General features: G+C 44.3%; 1 protein-coding gene across 2 annotated transcripts in view; it reads left to right on the top strand.

Moving 5' to 3' along the window:
- Nucleotides 1–24,445, top strand: part of LOC124545186 (sodium-coupled monocarboxylate transporter 1-like) — a 201,826-nt gene that overhangs the window by 64,640 nt on the left and 112,741 nt on the right. For both annotated transcript variants that reach the window (XM_047124046.1, XM_047124047.1), the window contains exons 4-5: nucleotides 4,923–4,988; nucleotides 16,607–16,658. In XM_047124046.1, coding sequence (XP_046980002.1) covers nucleotides 4,923–4,988; nucleotides 16,607–16,658 — 118 coding nt within the window. The remainder of the gene's footprint in view (nucleotides 1–4,922; nucleotides 4,989–16,606; nucleotides 16,659–24,445) is intronic.

The following is a 24,445-nucleotide window of genomic DNA, read 5'->3' as shown; positions in this document are numbered from 1 at the left end:
AGATGGCCAAGCATATAGAAATAAAAATGTCCAGCTGTGAGCAGGATTCGCGCACAGACGGTTCCGCAAAAATACAGTTACGTATAACGACAGTTCATCCATTCTGGGAATCGAAAATATCGACGCTTTTTTCCTGTCATCAACGATGATACTGACAACATTCCAGTCCCAGGGATTTCAGGACTTCTGAGAATGTTTCAATTTCAACACTGACGTCGAATTACAAATTACAAAAGAAATATTTTTTTTCGTGTAATATAGTTACAAATTAACGATTTGTGGTTTTTCACTTTGCTTGTACGGTAAAAGCTTACTTCCTGCCAAATTCCATGATTCTAGACCGGCAGGAAGTACGCTAGAGGTTTTGATGAGTGAGTTTTCGAGTATGTCTGACATAAATGGCCGTATCTTCTGTCTGCATTGACTGAGAAGCTCACGTTCATTACATCGCGAAGGAACTACAGATCTTAGTACTCGTATTTCAACTTGATACGTGTACCCGTTCCTGAGAAAAAAGGGTCTTAACAGACAGATGGACAGATAGACAGACTGATAATAAATAAAAAATCAATTTCGTATGATATAATTACGAATTAACAATTTTCGGACTTTAATCTTTGGTTGTACTGCGAAACTTGGCCTCTTGCTAAATTTCGTGATTCTAGTCAACGCGTAAAAGCCCTATAAGTTTTAATGAGGAGTTATCGAGTATCAAAATAAGTGTCATAAATGGCCGTCTCTTTTGAGTGCATTGGCTTAGAAGTTTCCATTCCTTACACCGGCAAGGGACTGTAGACCTTAGTATACAACATAAATTTCAACTTCATATGTCTGCCAGTTCCTGAGACGAGGAAAATATCTTGAACAATTGGACAGACAGACAGATAGACGGACGACGAAGTGACCCTACAAGGGCTCCGCTTTTACCGATTAAGTTCCGGTACCCTAAAAATAGCATTTTATTTTTGGCGAGTGGCAGGCTAGGCATGAGACATTTGTGCTAGTGCATGCCGGCCGGAGTGGCCGAGCGGTTCTAGGCGCTTCAGTCTGGAACCGCGGGACCACTACGGTCGCAGGTTCGAATCCTGCCTCGGGCATGGATGTGTGTCTTGTCCTTAGGTTAGTTAGGTTTAAGTAGTTCGAAGTTCTAGGGGACTGATGACCTTAGCTGTTAAGTCCCATAGTGCTCAGAGCCATTTTTGCTAGTGCATATTCCAGGGTGGCGGATGGGAAAGGTTACAGAACGGTAATCCTAGAGTCGTTGTTTCGGGTCCGTACGTGAAACTGTTTTTTCCTTGTTTTCAGTTTTTTCTTCACTTACCAGCAAATAAACTGACATATTGTTCAATATATATTGTATTTGATATGATTAAATCCAATGTGCAGGATAACACATTTAATATGCTAACTGGCTCGCTGGCCAACGGCCTTGACCCAGTGGTAACGCTGGTTCTCGTCCTATCACCGACGTTAAGCGCTGTCTGGCTTGGCTAGTATTTAGATGGGTGACCGGGGCGTTGTTGACCAGAGGTATGAACTGAACCCTTTTAAGGCCAATTGAAGAGCTTCTTGATTGTAAACAAGGGGCTCCGCTCACGAAAACTGACAACGACCGGGAGAGCGGTGTGCTGACCACATGCCCTCAAGATCTGCATCCAGTGATGCTTATCAGTCGATCGAAACTGCTGGGCCTCCTGAATCCTGTTCGGACGGAGAAAGAAAGAAAGAAAGAAAGGACACCACATACTGAGAATTATCTTGGTTTATTTGTAGAAATAGGAAAGAGAAAAAGGTTCTGCAAAGGGGCTGGATCTCCAGACCCTCTGTACTCCTTCCATTGCTCCGTGGACATTCTGCTAACATAAAAGGTTAGTGCCTCCCCAGAACGGAACCAGAAATGCTATTTATCAGAGGCTTGGCCATCTAGTGCTCCCAATTCTGCGGTAACAGCTTACTGAAAAGGCTGTATGGCCAAGGTCTGTTATACACCGTCAATTTTGAATAAATCGGTGATCAGGAGCAGACGCGGTCCCATTAACAGTGTACAAAGGCGAGCGGCTAGTGGAGGCAGAGGCCGTCAGCAGGAGCTTATTGGCACATTCGAATCGTACATCAGCGTTGACCTCCCCTCGTAGCTTTCTCCTGGTGATGGCTGCACACAACTTGTCTACGATTAGTGATATCTAAGCAAACCTAGTCTGTTATTTTATCTGAAGTGTTCGACGTTTTGCCCTCTAACATGATTGACACACAAGTCGTGACCACTGAGCAACATCTTTTCCCCAACTTTCGGGTCACATCAGCAACATCACGGCCTAGGCGGAATTGTAATGGGCGGCGATTTTTGCTGTGACAGCTTACTGAATACACCTTCCTGCGCAAAAACACCTACTGAGGTTTCTTGCATCACCATTGCTATGATATATTTTTTCTGAGACGGTCACAGGAACCTGCTGCTTTGCTAGACGAGACCGCGGCGCAACACTACCGTGAGGTATCACTGCATGTGAAAATTTGAGATTGGCTAAATTACAGAGAAAATAGCAGCAACATTCTGTTAAACATAAAATGGACTCTGATCGATAATACAACATACACACTTATCCAGAATTATTATTATTATTTTCTTGCCATTATGAAGGCACAGGTTGGTGTAAATTATGTAGTAAAATAATGATATTGAAATCTGGTTGGTAGGTACTCAGAGAGCTCACAGGATAAGGTTATGATTGTGGATAGGATCGGAAACAGTTACTGTGAGTTGCATGATCAAACATACAACTTTATTTTTCTAAGAACCACTTATTTACCCATTGCTTTAAAATATTACAATTAGACAATATGGCTGAAGGCCTAGTTGAAGAAAAGTTGAGATACTTTCTGGGCTGAAGGCCCAAAACCACACCAAAAACAAGAACTGCTGAAGGCCTGGCGTAGAAATCAAAAGTACGTAAAAATAGAAAGTAAATTTTAAAAAAAACATGTAACTGAAAACAATTAGCGGCTGAAGGCCTACACTACACACTGAAGGACAACTACGTCAGTTGAGGTGAGACAGGCAGCCAAAAGTTGAAGTTAAATAATCGGATGGCAACCCAAACTAGGCATGGCCCAAAGACCGACCAACAAATTAACCAGTTCCCTTCCGTCCAACCAACGGCACAATAATGGAAAATAAATATCGGCCGAGGACGATGACACGAACAGGACTACGTCTTCAGAAATTGGCGTTTAAAAACAGCCAAGGGAACAATAACCACTCTAAGCAAAATATGAACCAAACAACTTAAAAGGCTGTCGAATTACATGCTGTGCCGGACAGCTTCAACACGACGAGGAAAGGTACACTGCCGGAAAACTACGCCATCGACCATGGCAGGTAACTGGGGCGTTAACGGCGACAGGGCAGAAAATACCGCTGGTCCACTTCACTGGCAAGTAACAGTCAATTTAATAATGAATGCCACCAGCTGTCCCGGCCTACGTAGACTTCCCCGCTCCGTCCCAACTGACTGACTCAATCCAGCTCGCAGACAGCATTAAAATAACTGCATAGATAAAACCTCAAAAGCTACACACGACTGCGTAAAAACACTTCCATAAACAACTCGAACAATACTAAAATGGTTACTGTGGAACTACAATGACGAATCATAAATCGACACACACAGAGAGCCCAGAAGCAGTCGGCCACCAAATACACGTCGTCCGATGAGGCGACCGACCGAACGACTAACCAAGGTCGTCCCCACTCAAGTCACGTGTGCCGGCAACGGTCGGGCAAGTCATGGCTGTCCGGTCTCCCAGTTGCTCTGTCCCGACTGAACTTCCGACACACGACGACCCGGAAATACTAACGGTCGCTCCAAAAATAGTACAACAATGCTCTTATCGATAAGCGTAGCTGCTGCCACTCACAGGCAGGCAAGGCAGCAACTTATTGGTGCCATTAAATCGAATAAGAAACGGGACGGTAGTACCGCAAAGACGAGATGTCAGGCAGTAAACGGCATGAACACGAGCCGCACAAGGCTCAGATATAATGTCAATGAAAGTTTGCGAAGCTATTAAACTAGAATATAAAGACTTGATAATATCAGAACAGTACAGAACGAATGCCACAATATCGGAGTCTACAGATTGTGTGTGAAACACCTGTATACATTGCAAGAGACTGAAGACAAGAATAGCCATCTATTGTGTTTCTAATAATATAGGAAACTCAAAGTAATGGTTAACGACTACCAGTTAAAGTAAATTTATACAGAATGTACGAGAAGTGTGGAAACTAGAAGAAATTCGGACCTTCCAGAATGAGGAAGAATAAAACATACACTAAACTATGTTACTGTAACAAAGCACAGCTTCTGTTTCCTCCTTATATACGAAACTGGTATACATAGAATTGACAAAGCAATCCATTATAATAACATACAATTAATTTATTCTTATCATATTATAAATCTATCATTGTATATTTTTATATGTCCTGCATTTTACCGCTACCAGGCATCCTGAATGTAATAATACCGAAGAAATTAAACACTTCTTACAAGTATTGCGAATCTTAAGAGAAATTGAGGCTTCGTGCTGTTCCCCTGCATATGTATGGTAAATATATAAATACGTTTCTACATGGTGCAGAGATTCATTTTTGTATCACTGGATGTAGAACCCCATTAACTTATTTATTTTTCTCTGCACAAGGTCTCTCTTGATTTTCAATGTTTTCGTTTTTTTTTTAACTTGTTCTATTTTACTTTTTTCTTACGTATGACCTGTTCCAGCGATAATCGATAGCTATTGACTCTCTTATGTACATATATACATCTTAACGGTTTTCTCGTAGATATGTGTTATAATATCTACTTACTTTCAGCAACTTTTCTAGACCACAACAATATTTTCCTTTTATTTTACAGTACTTGGAAATGCGATTTGGAAAAAGCGCCAGGCTGCTGGGTTCATTCCTTTTCATTGTGAGTATTGTAAGTACAAAAATTTATAATCAATTTATGTTATTTATTTACTCATATATTTCTGAACCATGATTTAAATTTTCCGAGTCATCAAGATCGGTTTGGGTATACCATAAGAAGACTATTTTTTTTTTTCTTTTAGCTCCGATCAGTCGCGAAACGGAAACTGTTGTGACTGACAATTCGCAGTTTTTCACAAACACAACTTTTATTGATCAAATTCAGAATGTTTATGACTGAACAACAAACTAAAGGTAAAATAACGATGTCAGTTGAAGTCTCCTAATTGAGGCAACAAAAGTTCATTTCTAATTATCCACAAAAGTTCGTGGTAACACACATACGCACACTAGTAAAAGTTAAATTCAGAGACGAAGACGTAATCTTCAGTGAAGGCGACATCAGGCTGGGAAAGCAGCATGGGGATGTCCACGTCGTCCAGACGAGATGGTGCCATAGAAGGGCCAGGAAGTGGGTTCAGGGGAAGGTCCCAGAGCTGTCCCAGGTTCAGAGCATCCGGCATGTGCTAGCTATCTCCAGGAAGATCATCCACCAACTGGGGAGAGGGCATCAACATAGGCCCGAAGGAAGAGACTGGTGATGGGAGAGAGAGAGGAGTTAGAGTTTGGGCTTGCAGCTGCTCGAGGAAACGAGGACACAGTTGGTTGTGCTGATGCTAAACCACCCTGTTGTCCAGGCGTACGTTGAACAGTTGTCGACCATGGGGCCGGATAACGAACCCCAGAAGCCAGCTGGGCCGGTGTCCAAAACTGTGAGCCCACACCTTAGAGCAAGATGAATATAGGGAAGCCCCTGGCAGGGCGCAAGGTCCAACCTGCAGCAGGAGGAGATGGAGTAAGGTCTGAGGCTGGCGACCATGGAGCAGTTTGGCTGGCCCTGTAGGTACTGAGAATTAACATAAGAGCTTCTTCCAGAGAACGGTCCTCCTTGTACTTCTTCATCTGAGGTTTAAAAGCGTGAACAAGGCACTCCGCATATCTATTGGAGTGGGGATGGAAAGGAGGGGTAAAGATGTGGTGGATACTATTATCGTGGCAGAATTTGGTGAACTCTTGACTGCGAAATTGAAGGCCATTGTGTGATACCAAGGTGATGGGAAGGCCTTCAATGGAAAATATTTTTGACAGGGCCATGATGGTATTCTCTGTGGTGATAGAGGAGCATCGGATAATGAAAGGGAAGTGGCAATAGGCAACCATGATGAGTAACCTGTAAACCCCAAGGGAGGGCCTCGCAAAATCCACATGGATGTGTTCCCATGGGAGGGAAGTGGCCAGCCATGATTGGAAAGAATGGCTCGGTGTGGGAAGGGCCTGGGTATACTTCTGACAGCCCCAGACCATGTGCTCCACATCCACTGTCATGCCAGCCCAGAAGACATGGGGACGTGTGAGGGTTTTTTTCCAGGCAATTCCCCAGTGACCTTGATGTAAGATGAGGAGGATCTGGGATCGCAGGGAAGGTTGTACAATGACTCATGGATTGGCGTCATTTTCTGCACAGAGGAGCACCCCGTTGACAGTTGGTGGCGGATGGAAAAGAAAAATCGGATGTCAGCCTTGGCGCGAGGTGGAGGAAGTGTCACACAGCTGAGGAGAACATAGCGGCGCTCCAGTTGGAGGAGCAGATCTGCGGTCGTCGCGGCAGCCACCCTCCCAGCTGTGACTGGGAATGCAGACAACGCAACCTATATGCCATCATCAACCTGAAAAATTTGGAGGTCCAAAGAATCGAATGCGGAATCCTGGCCAGAGGGGAACCAAGAGAAGGCATCGGTGTAGGCATGCTGGGAGATGGGCTGGAAATGGATGGTGTACCTAAAATGTGAAAGGAATGGGGCCCATCTCTGCAGGCAATGGGAAATCTTCGTGGGTAACTGGGCTGACAGGGAGAATAAGACCAAAAGGGGCTTATGGTCAGTGATTAAGCGAAAAGACATACTGTAAAGGTATGGGAGGAATTTGGTACAGGCATAGACGATGGGTAGGGCCTCCTTCTCGATTTGGGAATATTTGCATTGGGCCTCTGTACGGGATTTAGATATGTATACCACCAGGCGTTCTGATCCATCTGGTAGGTGGTACAAAAGAGAAGCCCAACACCATAGTCTGAGGCGTCCATAGCCAACAAGACAGGAAGAGAGGGGTTATATGGCACGAGACACGCTGCAGAGTGCAACCTCCACTTTAAGGTTTAGAAAGCCAATTCACAAGCTGGGGACCAATGAAAAGGCATGTTCTTTCAGCATAGGTGATCGAGGGGCGCCGCAATGTGGGCAGCAGAGGGAATGAATCTTCGATAGTAAGCAGTTTTACCCAGGAAAGTCTGCAATTGGTGTACATCGCACAGACAAGGAAGGGCCGTTATGTGATATGCCATCGCGGGAAATGGTGTGACCCAGGTAGGAGATAGCAGGTTGGAAAAAAAGAGCATTTAGCAAGGTTGCATTTTAGGCATATAGTCCGCAGGCGCAGGAACAATTGTTGCAGGTGACTGAGATGTTCATCCATGGTACAGCCAGTGATCACGATGTCATCGAGGACGTTTATACAAACTGGCACATCGTGCAAGAACTGTTCCAAGTAACGCTGAAAGATGGCCAGTGCAGTAGCGATGCCATACATGAGGCAATTCAACTGGAACAACACAAACTGTTCGTAGATGACGGCAAAGTGAGTAGAGGACTCATCTAAAGGTATTTGGAGGTATGCCTCGGCAAGATCGAGCTTCAAAAAGAATTGTCCCCTGCAACCTTGGAGAACAGGTCCTCATGACATGGGAGGGGATAGTCCTCAACCGGTAGCTGAGGGTTAAGCGTAGCCATAAAGTCGCAACAAACTCGAAGACACCCATTTGGTCTCTTGAGGACGAGCAAGGGTGTCGCCCACGAACTGTAATGGACCAGAGTGGTGACTCCCTCCGTTGAGATGATCCATTTCTTGTTGAAGTGGCTGCTGGTGTGGGGAACCTGCTGGGCCCAGACGTACTTTGGGCCAGCAGACGGTTCCAGCTGGAACGAAAATCTTGAGTCCTGGAATTCCGTGCACAAGGTATCGACTGCCGAGAACGGAACATGGGAAGACACCAAATGAACATTGTCGTCAATGGCGAAGTCAAAGGCCCAGTAGGTATCCGCCCCCAACAGATACGCCGTGGCCGCATTGTTGACCACAAGGAAGGTAACTTCCTGGCGAACCGATTTATACATGACGGTAGCTGTGAACTGACCCAAGAGGGCGCTCGCTTGCTTGTCCGCGTAGGGACTCGTGTGTTGAAGTGACATTTGCGGCTGTGACCTTACAGTTCCACTGCCCACTGGCGATAGGATTGCCCAACCTTCCTGCGACACTGGTTAAATTCGACACGGGCAGCCGACACGTGGAACTGTCGTCGGTAGTAAGCCGCGACAACCTCACAAATCTAGTAAAAAGTAAAAGAAACCGGAGGTTTGAGTTTCGTTAAGAGAACATACTCTATGCACTGGTTCCAGGACAAAAGGTAGGAAAGACGAGCAGCCTCTTCGACAACCTGGTGGATCTGAAAATGCTGCTGGGGCCGCTTCTCGTATGTTTCCCAGTCTTCAACATCGTCGTTGAAAGCGGGAAACGGCGGGGGCGGCAGAAGCGGGCGGTTTTGCGAGAGTTCCGTAAATAAATGCTCCTGTTTATCCTGAGATTTTTTGCAAAACTGCTGAAAACCTTTTAGTGGGTCGTGCACAATTTGGACCAGCTGCTGAAGTACAAGTTCCGCCATGAGGAAGACACACGCAAGACCCAAACTCGTCGCCACTTGTGTTGTGAGTGACAATTCGCAAATTTTAACAACAACACAACTTTTATTGATGTAAGTTCAAATGGTTGATGACTGAACGACAAACGAAACGTAAAATACCGATGCCAGTAAAAGTATCCTAACTGAGGCAAACAAAAGTTCATTTCTAATTTTCCTCAAAGGTTCGTGGTAACACACATACGCAATAGTAAGAGTCCAATTCAGAGACGACGACGTAATCTTTAGCGGTCGAAGAACACGAGATCGGCAGCTGGAGTGAACTGAACTTCGGAGCTGGTTCTAGGCTCTAAGTAGCTATCTCCAGCCAGTTAGGTTTTGGCGCAGTGATACATCCTGCAGGCCGTGACTCGAGCTCCCCCTGCAGGAAGTAGTGCTAGGAATGTCTGTTTCCATTATCTAGTATGTAAATAGCCAGTGTTCACCATGGTGCTTTTGGTATGCCTTGGACATAGACAACCTCGTCCTCTGTGGTGTAATATGGGTTTCCAGTCCTCAGGAGCTACCTTGGACCCGGCGTAACAGAAACCACAGTGAAAATCAAAAATATTTTATTTGCAGCATTTAATAACACCTACATAGCCACCCTCAGACTTATTACATCTACATCTACATTTATACTCCGCAAGCCACCCAACGGTGTGTGGCGGAGGGCACTTTACGTGCCAATGTCATTACCTCCCTTTCCTGTTCCAGTCGCGTATGGTTCGCGGGAAGAACGATTGTCTGAAAGCCTCCGTGCGCGCTCTAATCTCTCTAATTTTACATTCGTGATCTCCTCGGGAGGTATAAGTAGGGGGAAGCAATATATTCGATACCTCATCCAGAAACGCACCCTCTCGAAACCTGGCGAGCAAGCTACACCGCGATGCAGAGCGCCTCTCTTGCAGCGTCTGCCACTTGAGTTTGTTAAGCATCTCCGTAACGCTATCACGGTTACCAAATAACCCTGTGACGAAACGCGCCGCTCTTCTTTGGATCTTCTCTATCTCCTCTGTCAACCCGATCTGGTACGGATCCCACACTGATGAGCAATACTCAAGTACAGGTCGAACGAGTGTTTTGTATGCCCCCTCCTTTGTTGATGGACTACATTTTCTAAGGACTCTCCCAATGAATCTCAACCTGGTACCCGCCTTACCAACAATTAATTTTATATGATCATTCCACTTCAAATCGTTCCGCACGCATACTCCCAGATATTTTACAGAAGTAACTGCTACCAGTGTTTGTTCCGCTATCATATAATCATACAATACGTCAGAGATATAGGTCTATAGTTTTGCGCATCTGCTCGACGACCCTTCTTGAAGACTGGGACTACCTGTGCTCTTTTCCAATCATTTGGAACCTTCCGTTCCTCTAGAGACTTGCGGTACACGGCTGTTAGAAGGGGGGCAAGTTCTTTCGCGTACTCTGTGTAGAATCGAATTGGTATCCCGTCAGGTCCAGTGGACTTTCCTCTGTTGAGTGATTCCAGTTGCTTTTCTATTCCTTGGACACTCATTTCGATGTCAGCCATTTTTTCATTTGCGCGAGGATTTAGAGAAGGAACTGCAGTGCGGTCTTCCTCTGTGAAACAGCTTTGGAAAAAGGTGTTTAGTATTTCAGCTTTACGCATGTCATCCTCTGTTTCAATGCCTTCATCATCCCGGTGTGTCTGGATATGCTGTTTCGAGCCACTTACTGATTTAACGTAAGACCAGAACTTCCTTGGATTTTCTGTCAAGTCGGTACATAGAATTTTACTTTCGAATTCACTGAACGCTTCACGCAAAGCCCTCCTCACGTTTGTCCTTCTGTTTGTCTGAGAGGTTTTGGCTGCGTTTAAACTTGGAGTGAAGCTCTCTTTGCTTTCGCAGTAGTTTCATAACTTTGTTGTTGAACCACGGTGGGTTTTTCCCGTCCCTCACAGTTTTACTCGGCACGTACCTGTCTAAAACGCATTTTACGATTGCCTTGAACTTTTTCCATAAACACTCAACATTGTCAGTGTCGCAACAGAAATTTTCGTTTGGATCTGTTAGCTAGTCTGAACTCTGCCTTCTATTACTCTTGCTAAACAGGTAAACCTTCCTCCCTCTTTTTATATTCCTATTAACTTCCATATTCAGGGATGCTGCAACGGCCTTATGATCACTGATTCCCTGTTCTGCACATAGAGAGTCGAAAAGTTCGGGTCTGTTTGTTATCAGTAGGTCCAAGATGTTGTCTCCACGAGTCGGTTCTCTGTTTAATTGCTCGAGGTAATTTTCGGATAGTGCACTCAGTATAATGTCACTCGATGCTCTGTCCCTACCACCCGTCCTAAACATCTGAGTGTCCCAGTCTATATCTGGTAAATTCAAATCTCCACCTAAGACTATAACATGCTGAGAAATTTTATGTGAAATGTATTCCAAATTTTCTCTCAGTTGTTCTGCCACTAATTCTGCTGAGTCGGGAGGTCGGTAAAAGGAGCCAATTATTAACCTAGCTCGGTTGTTGAACGTAACCTCCACCCATAATAATTCACAGGAACTATCTACTTCTACTTCACTACAGGATAAACTACTACTAACAACGACGAACACTCCACCACCGGTTGCATGCAATCTATCCTTTCTAAACACCGTCTGTACGTTTGTAAAAATTTCGGCAGAACTTATCTCTGGCTTCAGCCAGCTTTCTGTATCTATAACGATTTCAGCTTCGGTGCTTTCTATCAGCGCTTGAAGTTCCGGTACTTTACCAACGCAGCTTCGACATTTTACAATTACAATACCGACTGCTGCTTGGTCCCCGCATGTCCTGACTTTGCCCCGCACCCGTTGAGGCTGTTGCCCTTTCTGTACTTGCACAAGACCATCTAACCTAAAAAACCGCCCAGCCCACGCCACACAACCCCTGCTACCCGTGTAGCCGCTTGTTGCGTGTAGTGGACTCCTGACCTATCCAGCGGAACCCGAAACCCCACCACCCTATGGCGCAAGTCGAGGAATCTGCAGCCCACACGGTCGCAGAACCGCCTCAGCCTCTGATTCAGACCCTCCACTCGGCTCTGTACCAAAGGTCCGCAGTCAGTCCTGTCGACGATGCTGCAGATGGTGAGCTCTGCTTTCATCCCGCTAGCGAGACTGGCAGTCTTCACCAAATCAGATAGCCGCCGGAAGCCAGAGAGGATTTCCTCCGATCCATAGCGACACACATCATTGGTGCCGACATGAGCGACCACCTGCAAATGGGTGCACCCTGTACCCTTCATGGCATCCGGAAGGACCCTTTCCACATCTGGAATGACTCCCCCCGGTATACACACGGAGTGCACATTGGTTTTCTTCCCCTCTCTTGCTGCCATATCCCTAAGGGGCCCCATTACGCGCCTGACGTTGGAGCTCCCAACTACCAGTAAGCCCACCTTCTGCGACCGCCCGGATCTTGCAGACTGAGGGGCAACCTCTGGAACAGGACAAGTAGCCATATCAGGCCGAAGATCAGTATCAGCCTGAGACAGAGCCTGAAACTGGTTCGTCAGACAAACTGGAGAGGCCTTCCGTTCAGCCCTCTGGAATGTCTTTCGCCCCCTGCCACACCTTGAGACGACCTCCCACTCTACCACAGGTGAGGGATCAGCCTCAACGCGGGCAGTATCCCGGGCAACCACAGTCGTAGTTCGATCTGGGGATGCGTGGGACGAGCTGGCCGTCCCCGACAAAACCCCATCCGGACCCCCACAGTGATGCCCATTGGCAACAGCCTCAAGCTGTGTGACCGAAGCCAACACTGCCTGAAGCTGGGAGCGAAGGGATGCCAGCTCAGCCTGCATCCGAACACAGCAGTTGCAGTCCCTATCCATGCTAAAAACTGTTGTGCAAAGAACGTCTGAACTAATCTACAGAGAGCGCAAACAAATCGACACAAAATTTAAACGGTTATTAAAATACAAGATTGCCTAGTAAATGCAGTAATGCTGCTACTTGCGCACTGCTGACACACTGCTCGGCTGCGGAAGGAGACTACGCGATTTTACCCTATTCAGGTACTAAAACGCGGTGCTACAACTATCAAATACTATAATACGCTCGAAATTTATGAATTAAACAATGGAAGTACCAAAAACACGCAAAGAAATTAAGAATTAAACTATGTAACAAATGCGTGAGCTAGGAGTATACGACTTGCTGCTGCAGCTGCTTATCCAACGGCGGCAGGGAGCACACTGACTGTGACCAACAGACACTGGCCGTTCAAAACTAAAACAGAAGACAGACGACAGACGACTACGCGAATTTACACTATTCAGGTACTAAAACGCGATGCTACAACTCTCAAATACTATAATACACCCGAAATTTATGAATTAAACAATGCAAGTACGAAAATCACGCAAATAAATTAAGAATTAAACTATGTAACAAATGCGTGAGCTAGGAGTATACGACTTGCTGCTGCAGCTGCTTATCCAACGGCGGCAGGGAGCACACTGATACACGTCCCTCTCCTTTCCAGTAGCCTCGTCGAACAAAGTGGCCGTCAGTGATTTCCGCCAGTTCTCTGCCTGGTCTGCTGCTCGTTGTCTTTGCTAAAATGTTGTCTTCATTACAGCGGCTCATGAGAGCAGATATGTCAAGTCAAGGTGGTGTCATTGGGGATCATACGTATCCAATGGAAAACGATTCGTTTCCCTGTAGTATGCGACCGAGAACTGACATGAAAGGCTAGAGTTGCGTTATGTAGGCCGCATCTCATCAGGTACCTCACACTTGACGGGAGACACTATTGCTCGAAGCACCTTTACGTGATCAACGTGCACTCAGAACTAAAAAGTGCGACATGGCGCGATAGATGGGCGTATTGAAAGCACTGCGCAACAAATCACCTCAAAGCCCCTCTACGTTTTTCAGTGTGGTTTCATTTTCGCGACCGATCGAAGGTTAAGAAAACAGCCCTGGAACAAAATCTTTTGAAACTGAAGCTATTGCAAAGAAGTGGTTACTAAAGGCGACATCCAATTTTGTCTACAATGTGACAACAGCGGCATATATTGCCGAATTCGTACCTACATACTCGGGACACAGATTTTTAAACATAAACATATTAAGTATAGAGGCAGGGTTTACAGCCTATAGGCACTGATTGTAGTTAGGACTTCACAAATAAATCCCATAAACACATTGGTGCTATGCATGCCACCATGGGCATTCACAGGCATTGTCAGTTTCAAAACAATGCGACACTACCTTTTTGTAACATGAACCAGCATTTCGGCTGGAAGATTTTACGTACTGGACTACTGTTTAAATGTGTATCTAAAGCTAACATTACATCCAGGGATGCATAAACTGAAATATTGTCGTTCGATTATAAGTAAGGACGGAGATACACCATGTCTTATATGAGTACAGTTCCACAAACTTTTAGATTTCAGCTACCAATCGAGCTATTCCAGAAGCTCAGATATTTTATGTAACAAATAAAAGGAGTCAGATGCCACTACCTACAGGATTTATATAATCCGCAATGCCTTAAAAACCACGTGCGAGGTTTTCATATTATCTCGCTCCGTACAGGCAAACTATTAATCCTACAGAAAAATTGAACAAACGTTTTTGTAGAAAATTTTGTGTAGTTAAATTTGGTACTGGGACACATTTTCGTTGGAGGCCACGGTTTGCGAATTATTCAACAAAAACGCGTTTGAAGATCAATTTTGTATGTTTTTCTGGAATAATTCGAAAACGGTCTTAGGCCAAAGAATACTACTTTATTGGTAGCGAGCGGGAGGATATGAAAATCTTGCATGTAGTATTTGAAGGCCTTGTGGATTGCAGAAAGTCCGTAGGTCCGGTCTGCTGAATCACGCTGTACATGAGGGTGAACGGATGATTTCGTGGATCGCTTGCACTTCCCAGTGATCATCAAGATACGTATTAATGGAATTTCCGCTTTTGATGGGTAACCAGATGCTTAAAAATCTTTTTACTGAAAACAAGCAGCATTCCTTAAACGTCTGAGGATTTAACATACAGGACCACTGATGTAACATGGAGCCTTGCTATAGATCTTTATGGTGCTATTGACGACAGAAGTGCAATTTGACCTCCCGAAGGTGTGTAAGAAACCAGGCTCACTGCTAGCTCTAGATGATGTTCGTAGCCCGCGTCCCAGGAAGCCATTCAACAGTCCATATTGGCACTACGTTTAACGGCCAATCTAACTGCGTCTTTTACGCTAGTTCCGTGAGGATTACTCGGCAACATTAAGATTCCAGGCACACACATATGTTTTACATGTTAGTATTGAGGTTTCCATGGTTTTTTTTTATCAATTATAATTTTTTACTTGTAGTTCGCTGTTGCTACTGGAATTAACATATTTTTATTTCGTGATTTAGAGATACTGAGTAGAGCTCTAGACTCTACAAAATGGAGTGCCAAGTGGAGAAAACAGAGCATTTCCGACATATTATTCTGTTTGAGTTTAGTAGAGGGGATAAAACCATTGGTCAGAGCACAGCAAGTGAATAATTTTCTCGTTTTAAGGAGGATCCTTTTGACTTTAGTGACTCACCATTTTCGAAAAGACCTTCGGTGTTTGATGAAGATCGCTTAAACGCATTAATCCATAATGGTGCACGTATGTTGTACGGGATAAGTAGCAGAGTACGGCATGCTCCAGGCCAAAATCACATGAATCATCACTGCTGACATCTATTGTCGACAACTTGGACGCATTGCAGAAGACGTCGCAGGTCAACAACCAGAAAGACTGCGTGAAGTGATGCTACCCCACGATAATGCCCACCCGCATTCTGGTAGACATAAAAAGCACTTTACAGGATTTGGTTGGAAGATCATTCCGGACCCACCTCATTCACCCTACCTTGCGCCCTCAGACTTTGAGCTGTTTCGCTCTCTATCGGACAGCCTTCAAGGAAATTGCACTCTGATATGCCCCGCCTCAAAACCACGTGATTTCTACAGTTGCGGAATCGAAAATTACCAAGAGTTGGGACACTGTTGTACATATTGAATGAAAATATATTGTTGATGACTAATACCTGTGTTATGTCCATCTCTTGTGTTCATTAATCTTACGGAAAAACGCTACGACCTTACGCATCAACGAGTATCAGAAGCCTAGGCAGGTACCAGGGAATAAAACATTGACCTCTATGCGTCGTTGTCTTTTGCTCCCTGTTGCAGGAATCCAAGCAATTTTTTGATAAATGTAGAGGAATGTGATATAAAGATACATCCAGTGTGACACATGGAAGTTTGGCACTATCGAGAGAGCGTGCACAGATAGCTAAAGTGAAAACACGTCCCTCGCGATAAGCTGCAAATCATGGTGCGAGTCCTGGTAAGGCATAGATTTTCATATATCACTATTGGGTAGCAGACTTTAAGTATTCGAAACATCTGAGCAGATACTGGTGATGTCCATGCCGCAGTTGTAGTGGACAGAACTGAAATGTAAGTAAATTTGTGTTTGTAACTGACATAACTGCAGGTCTTTCATATTGATAGTGCACCTGATTGTAAATGTCATGGTAACTGCTAATTTACAGTTTTACTCAGCAACGATTTCACAGAAACTACTTACTATTCAAATTTACTAACGGATTAGCTGCATTAAAGGTGGTATTTTCCAGAAGCTTTTGTTACTAGCTTACGAGTCTGCTTTTACAATTATTGTACAGTCCATAGTTTTAGAAGTTTAGTATTAGTGTTCCTGCCGTAATAAGTTGTTTTACGTACTTTAGCAGTGCAGTGGATCTGTATTGTGACATAGACTGAAAGTCATCCACTTAAATTTATTTCTCATTTTTATTTCAGATAACATGGATTCCCATTGTCATCTACATTCCAGCACTCGCTTTTAACCAAGGTAAACAGAAATTCATTTGTGTTACTTGTACAGAAAATGTCTGAGCGTCTTCTGGACAGTTCTAAACATTACTAATGCCTCGAAATTATTTCTTAATCGAAAACAGGTCGAACACAATAGTCGCTGGATCCAAATTCATTCCGATTTCTAACGCATATTTACCATGAAGATTCACTGATTAACTACTTTACTCAATACAGAGAATGGAAACTTACCCTCTATTGTCTGTTGAAGCCTAATTATGGAACACACATTGTACATTGCCTTCCATGTAGTGACATTGAACGAACATCCATGTCGGATTACTAACGGACGTCACAAAGTCAGCTATACATTTTTAAGGGAAGCGAAGTAACTTTTATTCAATGCTGTACTACACTTCAACACAAGTGTGAGACTATTTTCCAACATAGTCCCAAGTCCACTAAACAATGATCGAAACGTTCTATCAATCGTTCAATTCGATAGACATCCGCTCCTTGGTCACAGAGCCATTCAATAACCGGTGTGTGAAACGCCGCATCTTTGGGAAGTCTCCCTCTCTCTCCGCCATCCCCCCCCCCCCCCCAATCCCACCCCCTGATTATCCGCAAACAATTGCCCGACAATGTCGTCTGTAGTCGAACGCGATGGCGTCCTTCTCGACCGTGATTACCAAAGTTTTTGCGACCTTCGTCAAATTCTTGACATCATCTCACTGTAGCCGGTTTCGACTTGCATTTGGTACACATATAGCCAAAACTTCAAGATGGAGCTGTGTGAAATTTAGACTTTTTCTCGACAGCTCTCGAACTCCCCTGCGTACGTCGGCTTTCGAGTGCGTTTCCAATTACCACGCCATTTCACTCTCACCCTGTGATGCATCTGTTACCCGTGCCGTAGCACAACCCTGTCGTCAGGAAACCCGAAACACGCACTGACAGTGCGTCACATGTCCGAAAGAACAGACAACATTTCGACCCTGCAGCCACTATGAGTCAAGACGCAAAGGAATTAATGACTTTCGCTGCCAATGTGAATCGATTAAATTGACGGGGAAGTTGAATATTTGGGCTGGCCAATATTAGGACACCGGTTTCCCACTTACTCGGCAGATGCGTTGACCATAGTGCCATCCCCACACGGCTGCATACCACCCTAGCACACCTCCTGTCATACACAAAGTCTCTAATTATCCGCGAACTACGGATGTTGTGCCCGTGCTAATGGTCCTCCCTACTCACGACATTTCACCGATTCCTTTAAGATGTGTCCGAAAGAAGAGACCCACATATACAGAATGGTCCATTTATCGTGAACGGGCCAAATATCTCACCAAATAAGCGTCAAACGAAAAGACTACAAAGAACGAAACTCGCCTAGCTTGAAGGGGGAAACCAGATGACGCTATGGTTCGCCCGCTAGATGGCGCTGCCATAGGCCAAACGGATACCAACTGCGTTTTTTAAAATAGGAACCCCCATTTTTTTTATTACATATTCGTGTAGTACCCAAAGAAATATGAATGTTTTAGTTGGACCACTTTTTTCGCTTTGTGATAGATGGCGCTGTAATAGTCACAAACATATGGCTCACAATTTTAGACGAACAGTTGATAACATGTAGGTTTTTAAAATTAAAATACAGAACGTAGGTACGCTTGAACATTTTATTTCGGTTGTTCCAATGTGATACATGTACCTTTGTGAACTTATCATTTCTGGGAACACATGATGTTACAGCATTATTACCTGCAAATACCACATTAAAGCAATAAATGCTCAAAATGATATCCGTCAACCTCAATGCATTTGGCAATACGTGTAATGACATTCCTCTCAACACCGAGTAGTTTGCCTTCCGTAATGTTTGCACATGCATTGAAAATGCGCTGACACATGTTGTCAGGCGTTGTCGGTGGATCACGATAGCAAATATCCTTCAACTTTCCCCACAGAAGGAAATCCGGGGACGTCAGATTCGGTGACCGTGCGGGCCATGGTATGGTGCTTCGACGACCAATCCACCTGTCATGAAATATGCTATTCAATACCGCTTCAACCGCACGCGAGCTATTTGCCGGACATCCATAATGTTGGAAGTACATAGCCATGCAGTGAAACATATTGTAGTAACATCGGTAGAACATTACGCAGGAAACCAGCATACATTGCACGATTTAGATTGCCATCGATAAAATGGGGGCCAATTATCCTTCCTCCCACAATGCCGCACCATACATTAACCCGCCAAGGTCGCTGATGTTCCACTTGTCGCAGCCACCGTGGATATTCCGTTGCCCAATAACGCATATTATACCGGTTTACGTTACCGCTGTTGGTGAATGACGCTTCGTCGCTAAATAGAACGCGTGCAAAAAATTTGTCATCGTCCCGTAATTTCTCTTGTGTCTAGTGTCAGAACTGTGCACGACGTTCAAAGTCGTCGCCATGCAATTCTTGGTGTACAGAACTATGGTGCAGGTGCAATCGATGTTGATGTAGCATTCTCAACACCGACGTTTTTGAGATTCCCGATTCTCGCGCAGTTTGTCTGCAGCTGATGTGCGGATTAGCCGCGACAGCGGCTAAAACACTTACTTGGGCATCATCATTTGTTGCAGGTCGTGGTTGACGTTTCACGTGCGGCTGAACACTTCCTGTTTCCTTAAATAACGTAACTACCCGGCGAAGGGTCCTGACACTTGGATGATGTCGTCCAGGATACCGAGCAGCATACATAGCACACGCCCGTTGGGCATTTTGATCACAATAGTCATACATCAACACGATATCGACCTTTTCCGCAATTGGTAAACGGTCCAATTTAACACGGGTAATGTATCACGAAGCAAATACCGTCCGCACTGGCGGAATGTTACGTCATACCTCGTACTAATACCTTGGTGACTGTTACAGTGTCATCTATCATAAAGCGAAAAAAGTGGTCCAACTAAAACATTCATGTTTCTTTATGTACTACACGAATATGTAATAAAAATGGGGGTTCCTATAAAAAAAACGCAGTTGATATCCGTTTGACCTATGGCAGCGCCATCTAGCGGGCCAACAATAGCGCCATCTGGTTTCCCCCTTCAAGCTAGACGAGTTTCGTTCTTCGTAGTTTTTTCGTTTGATGGTTATTTCGTGAGATATTTGGCCCGGTTACTATCAACGGACCACCCTGTATAATTAAGGCAAGGAGGATCAATGACCACTTCATTACGAAGACATACCATGCTCGAATCCTTCCCGTATTCGACGATGCCGCGAGTAATGAGGACAATGGAAAACGCCACTACATTAGCAGTGTGTAGATAAGTGGAGAATTTGGGTCTGATTTGAGGTGTACTACGGTATTCCGTCTAATTGTGATGGCCACTGTGTCCGGATGACACAAATTTTCAATTTTCCGCATTGATGTTTACGTCTCATATTGCGTCAGTCGTTGGGGACGATCTAAATGCTGCATTATTTTTAAAGAATCAAGCTTGCCAAGATCGCTTGTCATTATTTTTATTATTATTACCAGTTTCAACTGACCTATGCTGCCATCATTGGATCTGACAGTTACAAAAACAAACATCCCAGCTGAAGGTGGCTTCAACATATACGATTTCATATAATCCCCGTATACTCTACAGCAACATTAAAAGTACCTCGTGGCATTATTAGATGTAGACGCTTTTTACAACACAGAATGTCCAATCATGATGTTGTGTGACATGGTAATAAAAAGTTGCAGGGAACCTCAGCATGTCAAAAATAAAATACCAAACAACTGACACTTACAGCATGTTGCGCTCATGTCTCAGCGTATACTAATCACTTGACACCACAATGGGGACTTAGGTAGCATAACATTTTCACAGATAAGCAAGTATACCGTTGTTTACATGGTTGTGTCCGATAATTGATAAATTTTGATAGATGTACCGCATCATCTCTCTGACCTCAATAAAATTATTTTTGAGATAGTTTGTGTAACATTTTAAATCGCGCATTTAAAATAACATTATGTCTTGAAAACATACAGTGTTATTTCTTATAAATGTAAAATTTGGAATTAAATATACAGTGTCGTCCTTTAGCTGTTAGCCTATAATAGCTACACTTCCATGGCCTTTTATTTTCAAATTAGTTGGTAGTAAAATAATGAAATATACTAAGACGATATATACAACATGTCTACATCTGAGTACATACACCCACCTCAAGAATTCACTGGTACCGTTGTCATAAATCACTGTAATGCTTACATAATCGTTTCACTGTCATATCAGACAGAGTAAAATAAAATGTGACCCTAATGTAGCAAAAGTGTTAGTCGAAGTTTATTTAATATTTTCAAAAATGATCAAATGTGTGTGAAATCTTATGGAACTTAACTGCTAAGGTCATCAGTCCCTAATCTTACACACTACTTAACCTAAATTATCCTAATGAGAAACACACACACACACACACCCTTGCTCGAGGGAGGACTCGAACCTCCGCCGGAACCAGCCGCACAGTCCATGATTGCAGCGCCATAGACGTCGAGAGGTCAGTTTGTGCACAAAATCCTGCACCGATTAACACTTTCGCAATTGTGGCTGGTTATAAGCCGACATGGCTCAGTGTTTATGCAGGGAACTTCTGACGCCTTGTGGCGTTCGTACCATGACGAGCTGCTGCACTTAAGCCTTTGCAAAACTAGGTCCGACACGATATCAGGAGGTATTCCATGACTTTTGTGACCTCAGTGTATATGGGATTGCAACAGCGCATAGAAAGGCTGCAGTGAAGCTAATGACTTGTCAGTTCACTGAAGTAGAGTTCCAACTTCAGAGTTGCCGTCTCATCAGGGACCAACAGTTTTTGATGGGGAGCGGAGGTCACCCCCGTACACCTTTGCATCTTCTTACTTCACGCCACAGAACGCAGAGAGCAACACAGGTACAGAAATTCCGCCATTATAACCTCTATAAAAGATATAATATTGCAATACTTTTGTTATTCTGAATTACGATGCAATGTTCCTTCGAACATTCATCCATGTCCGAAGGAACATTGCAACGTAATTCAGAATAACAAAAATATTGTAATATCGTATTTATCCACCAACACAGCGAGAGCGAACTAAAATGTTTCCCAGGGGTACGTTAAAACACATAACGGATGTGCGAGTGCAGGTAGCGGACACAGGGTAACGGCATATGACTCTCTGACCGAGAGTCGTAATCGGCTATTCAAATGGTAAGGCGACCGCTCGTGATAAACGCCATATTCGAGTCCAGGTCTGGCACAAATTTTCAATGTCATCATTCTGTTATACACGTGACAGCCGTCCACGATCGCAACTGCGAATACATTTAATGTAGCGATGCAAGGTGTGATACGGTGCGTCAGAAATACCTCAGCTGATGCATTGCTTAAAGGCAGCACGCTATCATTGCACCAGGTGACGGTGTGATGAAATGGGATCAGTTACGGGTATGTCTTCGTTTCACGCTACAGATGAGGCTGCTGGTGAACTTACTGTCAGATCTACATCTATATTCTACAAACTAGCTTACGGTGCGTGGCAGAGGGTACTTTCGTGTGATACTTTGGTGTACCACTGTCACCTCCCCCTTTCCTTTGTTCCAGACGCATAAGGTTCTCAGGAAGAAAGATTGTCGGTGTGGCTCAGTGTAGGCTCCAGTCTCTCTATTTTCATGATCTTTTCGCGATTTATACGTATTAAGAATCAATGTATTGGCTACTAGTAATGTCCGCTCTCGGAATTTTAAGAGTAGACCATAGCGCGAAAGAAAACGCCTGTCTTGTAGCGTGTGCCACTTGAGTTGCCTGAACATCTACATGACGCTTTCGCGCTTATTAATTGAACCCGATGCGAAATGTGCTGCTCATCTTTGGGCATTCTCTGTTTTCTACATCTATCAGATCTGGTAGGGATCCGACACTGATGAGAAATATTCAAGTACTGGTCCAACAAGTTGGTCTAATGTTACATGGATACTTTTTCACGATAAATCGTTATGATGTGGAGCGAGTCATTTTACGTTCCACCACAAATTAATCTGTGAATATGGTGAGCTGGTGATTTTTTTTAATTCGTCTACGAAACAGACGGAGCTGTCAATGAAAAACTTTTTCAGTTTTTTCCGAGTTTTACTTTTTTCATCTACCGCACATTTTATATCCCTCGGTAAATGATCAAATTTTTTTGTTACAGTGTTGAGAGTTTTGTAAGCTACTTCGTTTGTTGACAGATTGCATTTGCTGAGGATTCTTCCAATGGACCTGGCATATGCCTCATCCTCAATTAATTTTATGTGGTCTTGCCACTCCAAATTGTTCCGTACTCCTACTTCCAGATATTTTGTGGAAGTAACTGCTCCCACTGATTGTTCTGCAGTCGTCTAATAATAGAGTAAACGATCTTTCTGTGTCTGTATTCGTAAAACGCTACATTTGCTGATGTTGCTGGTCAATTGGCACACCCTGCAGCGAGCCACTGGGCCGTTGCATCTCTTCCTACAGTTTGCTACAATTTTCTAGTTTTGCGACTTTTCTGTACACAACGGCATCATCCGCGAAAAGTCCCTATTGATTTTATTTTGTGCATGCGTCTGTTTGCCCTTAACGCCGCAGACGACGTGTACTTGACAATATCATTTACGTTGTGCGATCGATTTGTTACGTATTTGCTTCTCAGGACTAAGAGCAGACGGATGAAAGCACATTGGCTTAAAATACTCGACAATACATTTTCTGCGCCAACGGCCTTGCTGCAGTGCCAACACTGGTTCCCGTCAGATCACCGAAGTTAAGCACTATCGGGCTGGGCTAGCACCTGAATGGGTGACCATCCGGCCTGCCGAGCGCTGTTGGGAAAGCGGATTGCACTCAGCCCTTGTGAGGCAAACTGAGGAGCTACTTGGTTGAGAAGTAGCGGCTCCGGTCTCGTAAACTGACATACAGCCGGGAGAGCCGTGTGCTGAACACATTCCCCTCCGTATCCGCATCCAGTGACGCCTGTGGGCTGAGTATGACACGGAGCCTGGTCGGTACCGTTGGGCCTTCCAAAGGCAGTTCGGACGGAGTTAAGTTCTTTTTCTGTGTGTGATGTAGGTGAAATCACTGTAAGGAACAAACAACTCTAGTGGCTTCGGAGAGTGGAAGTGAGTTTGGTACCAGAAATGGCGACGTTTTCACTGCAGGAAAAGCAAGTACTCATTTAAATCACTCGTTTTCTCCGTTTCTGTGATGTGACAAAAACTGAAATTGTTCCCCAGCTGAGATTTATGTTTTATCTTGATATGTGCAGGAAGTGGGTTCGTCTGTGTTACAGCCGACCGTCGTGTTACAAAGATTCAGAACGAACTCATCTTCACACTAATCTATCTCATAACATGCTCACGCAAATGAGACGTTTTGCAGGATCGATGATTGAGTGTTAATGATATGGCCTCCGTAATTGACGTCAGAGTACTCAATCCTGCATGATGACCTAAAAATTTGGAAAGTGTCCTCCAAATGGTTGCCAAAAATTCTGACGGATGACCTCAACTATATGCGCGTGGCAGTTCGCAAGATGACGATGACGTGTGATAAGGCTGGAACAGGATTTTCTTGTCAACAGTAGTGGTAACGGATGAGACTCTGTTTTTCGAACCTGAAACGAGCCGCCTTTCAGCTCAGTTGAAGTGCACGTCACAGCCACTAGAAAATTCGGAAAGGACCTGCGTTAAAACATTATGGTGGCCATATTTTGGAAAATGACGCCATCCTTACTCATAATGTTCCAAAGGGCACTGCGAT

This window comes from Schistocerca americana, chromosome 8 (genome assembly GCF_021461395.2).
Source record: "Schistocerca americana isolate TAMUIC-IGC-003095 chromosome 8, iqSchAmer2.1, whole genome shotgun sequence".
NCBI classification, from domain to species: Eukaryota; Metazoa; Arthropoda; class Insecta; order Orthoptera; family Acrididae; genus Schistocerca; species Schistocerca americana.
The sequence above is the reverse complement of the archived record's forward strand: the minus strand, read 5'-3'. Positions and strand labels throughout refer to the sequence as shown.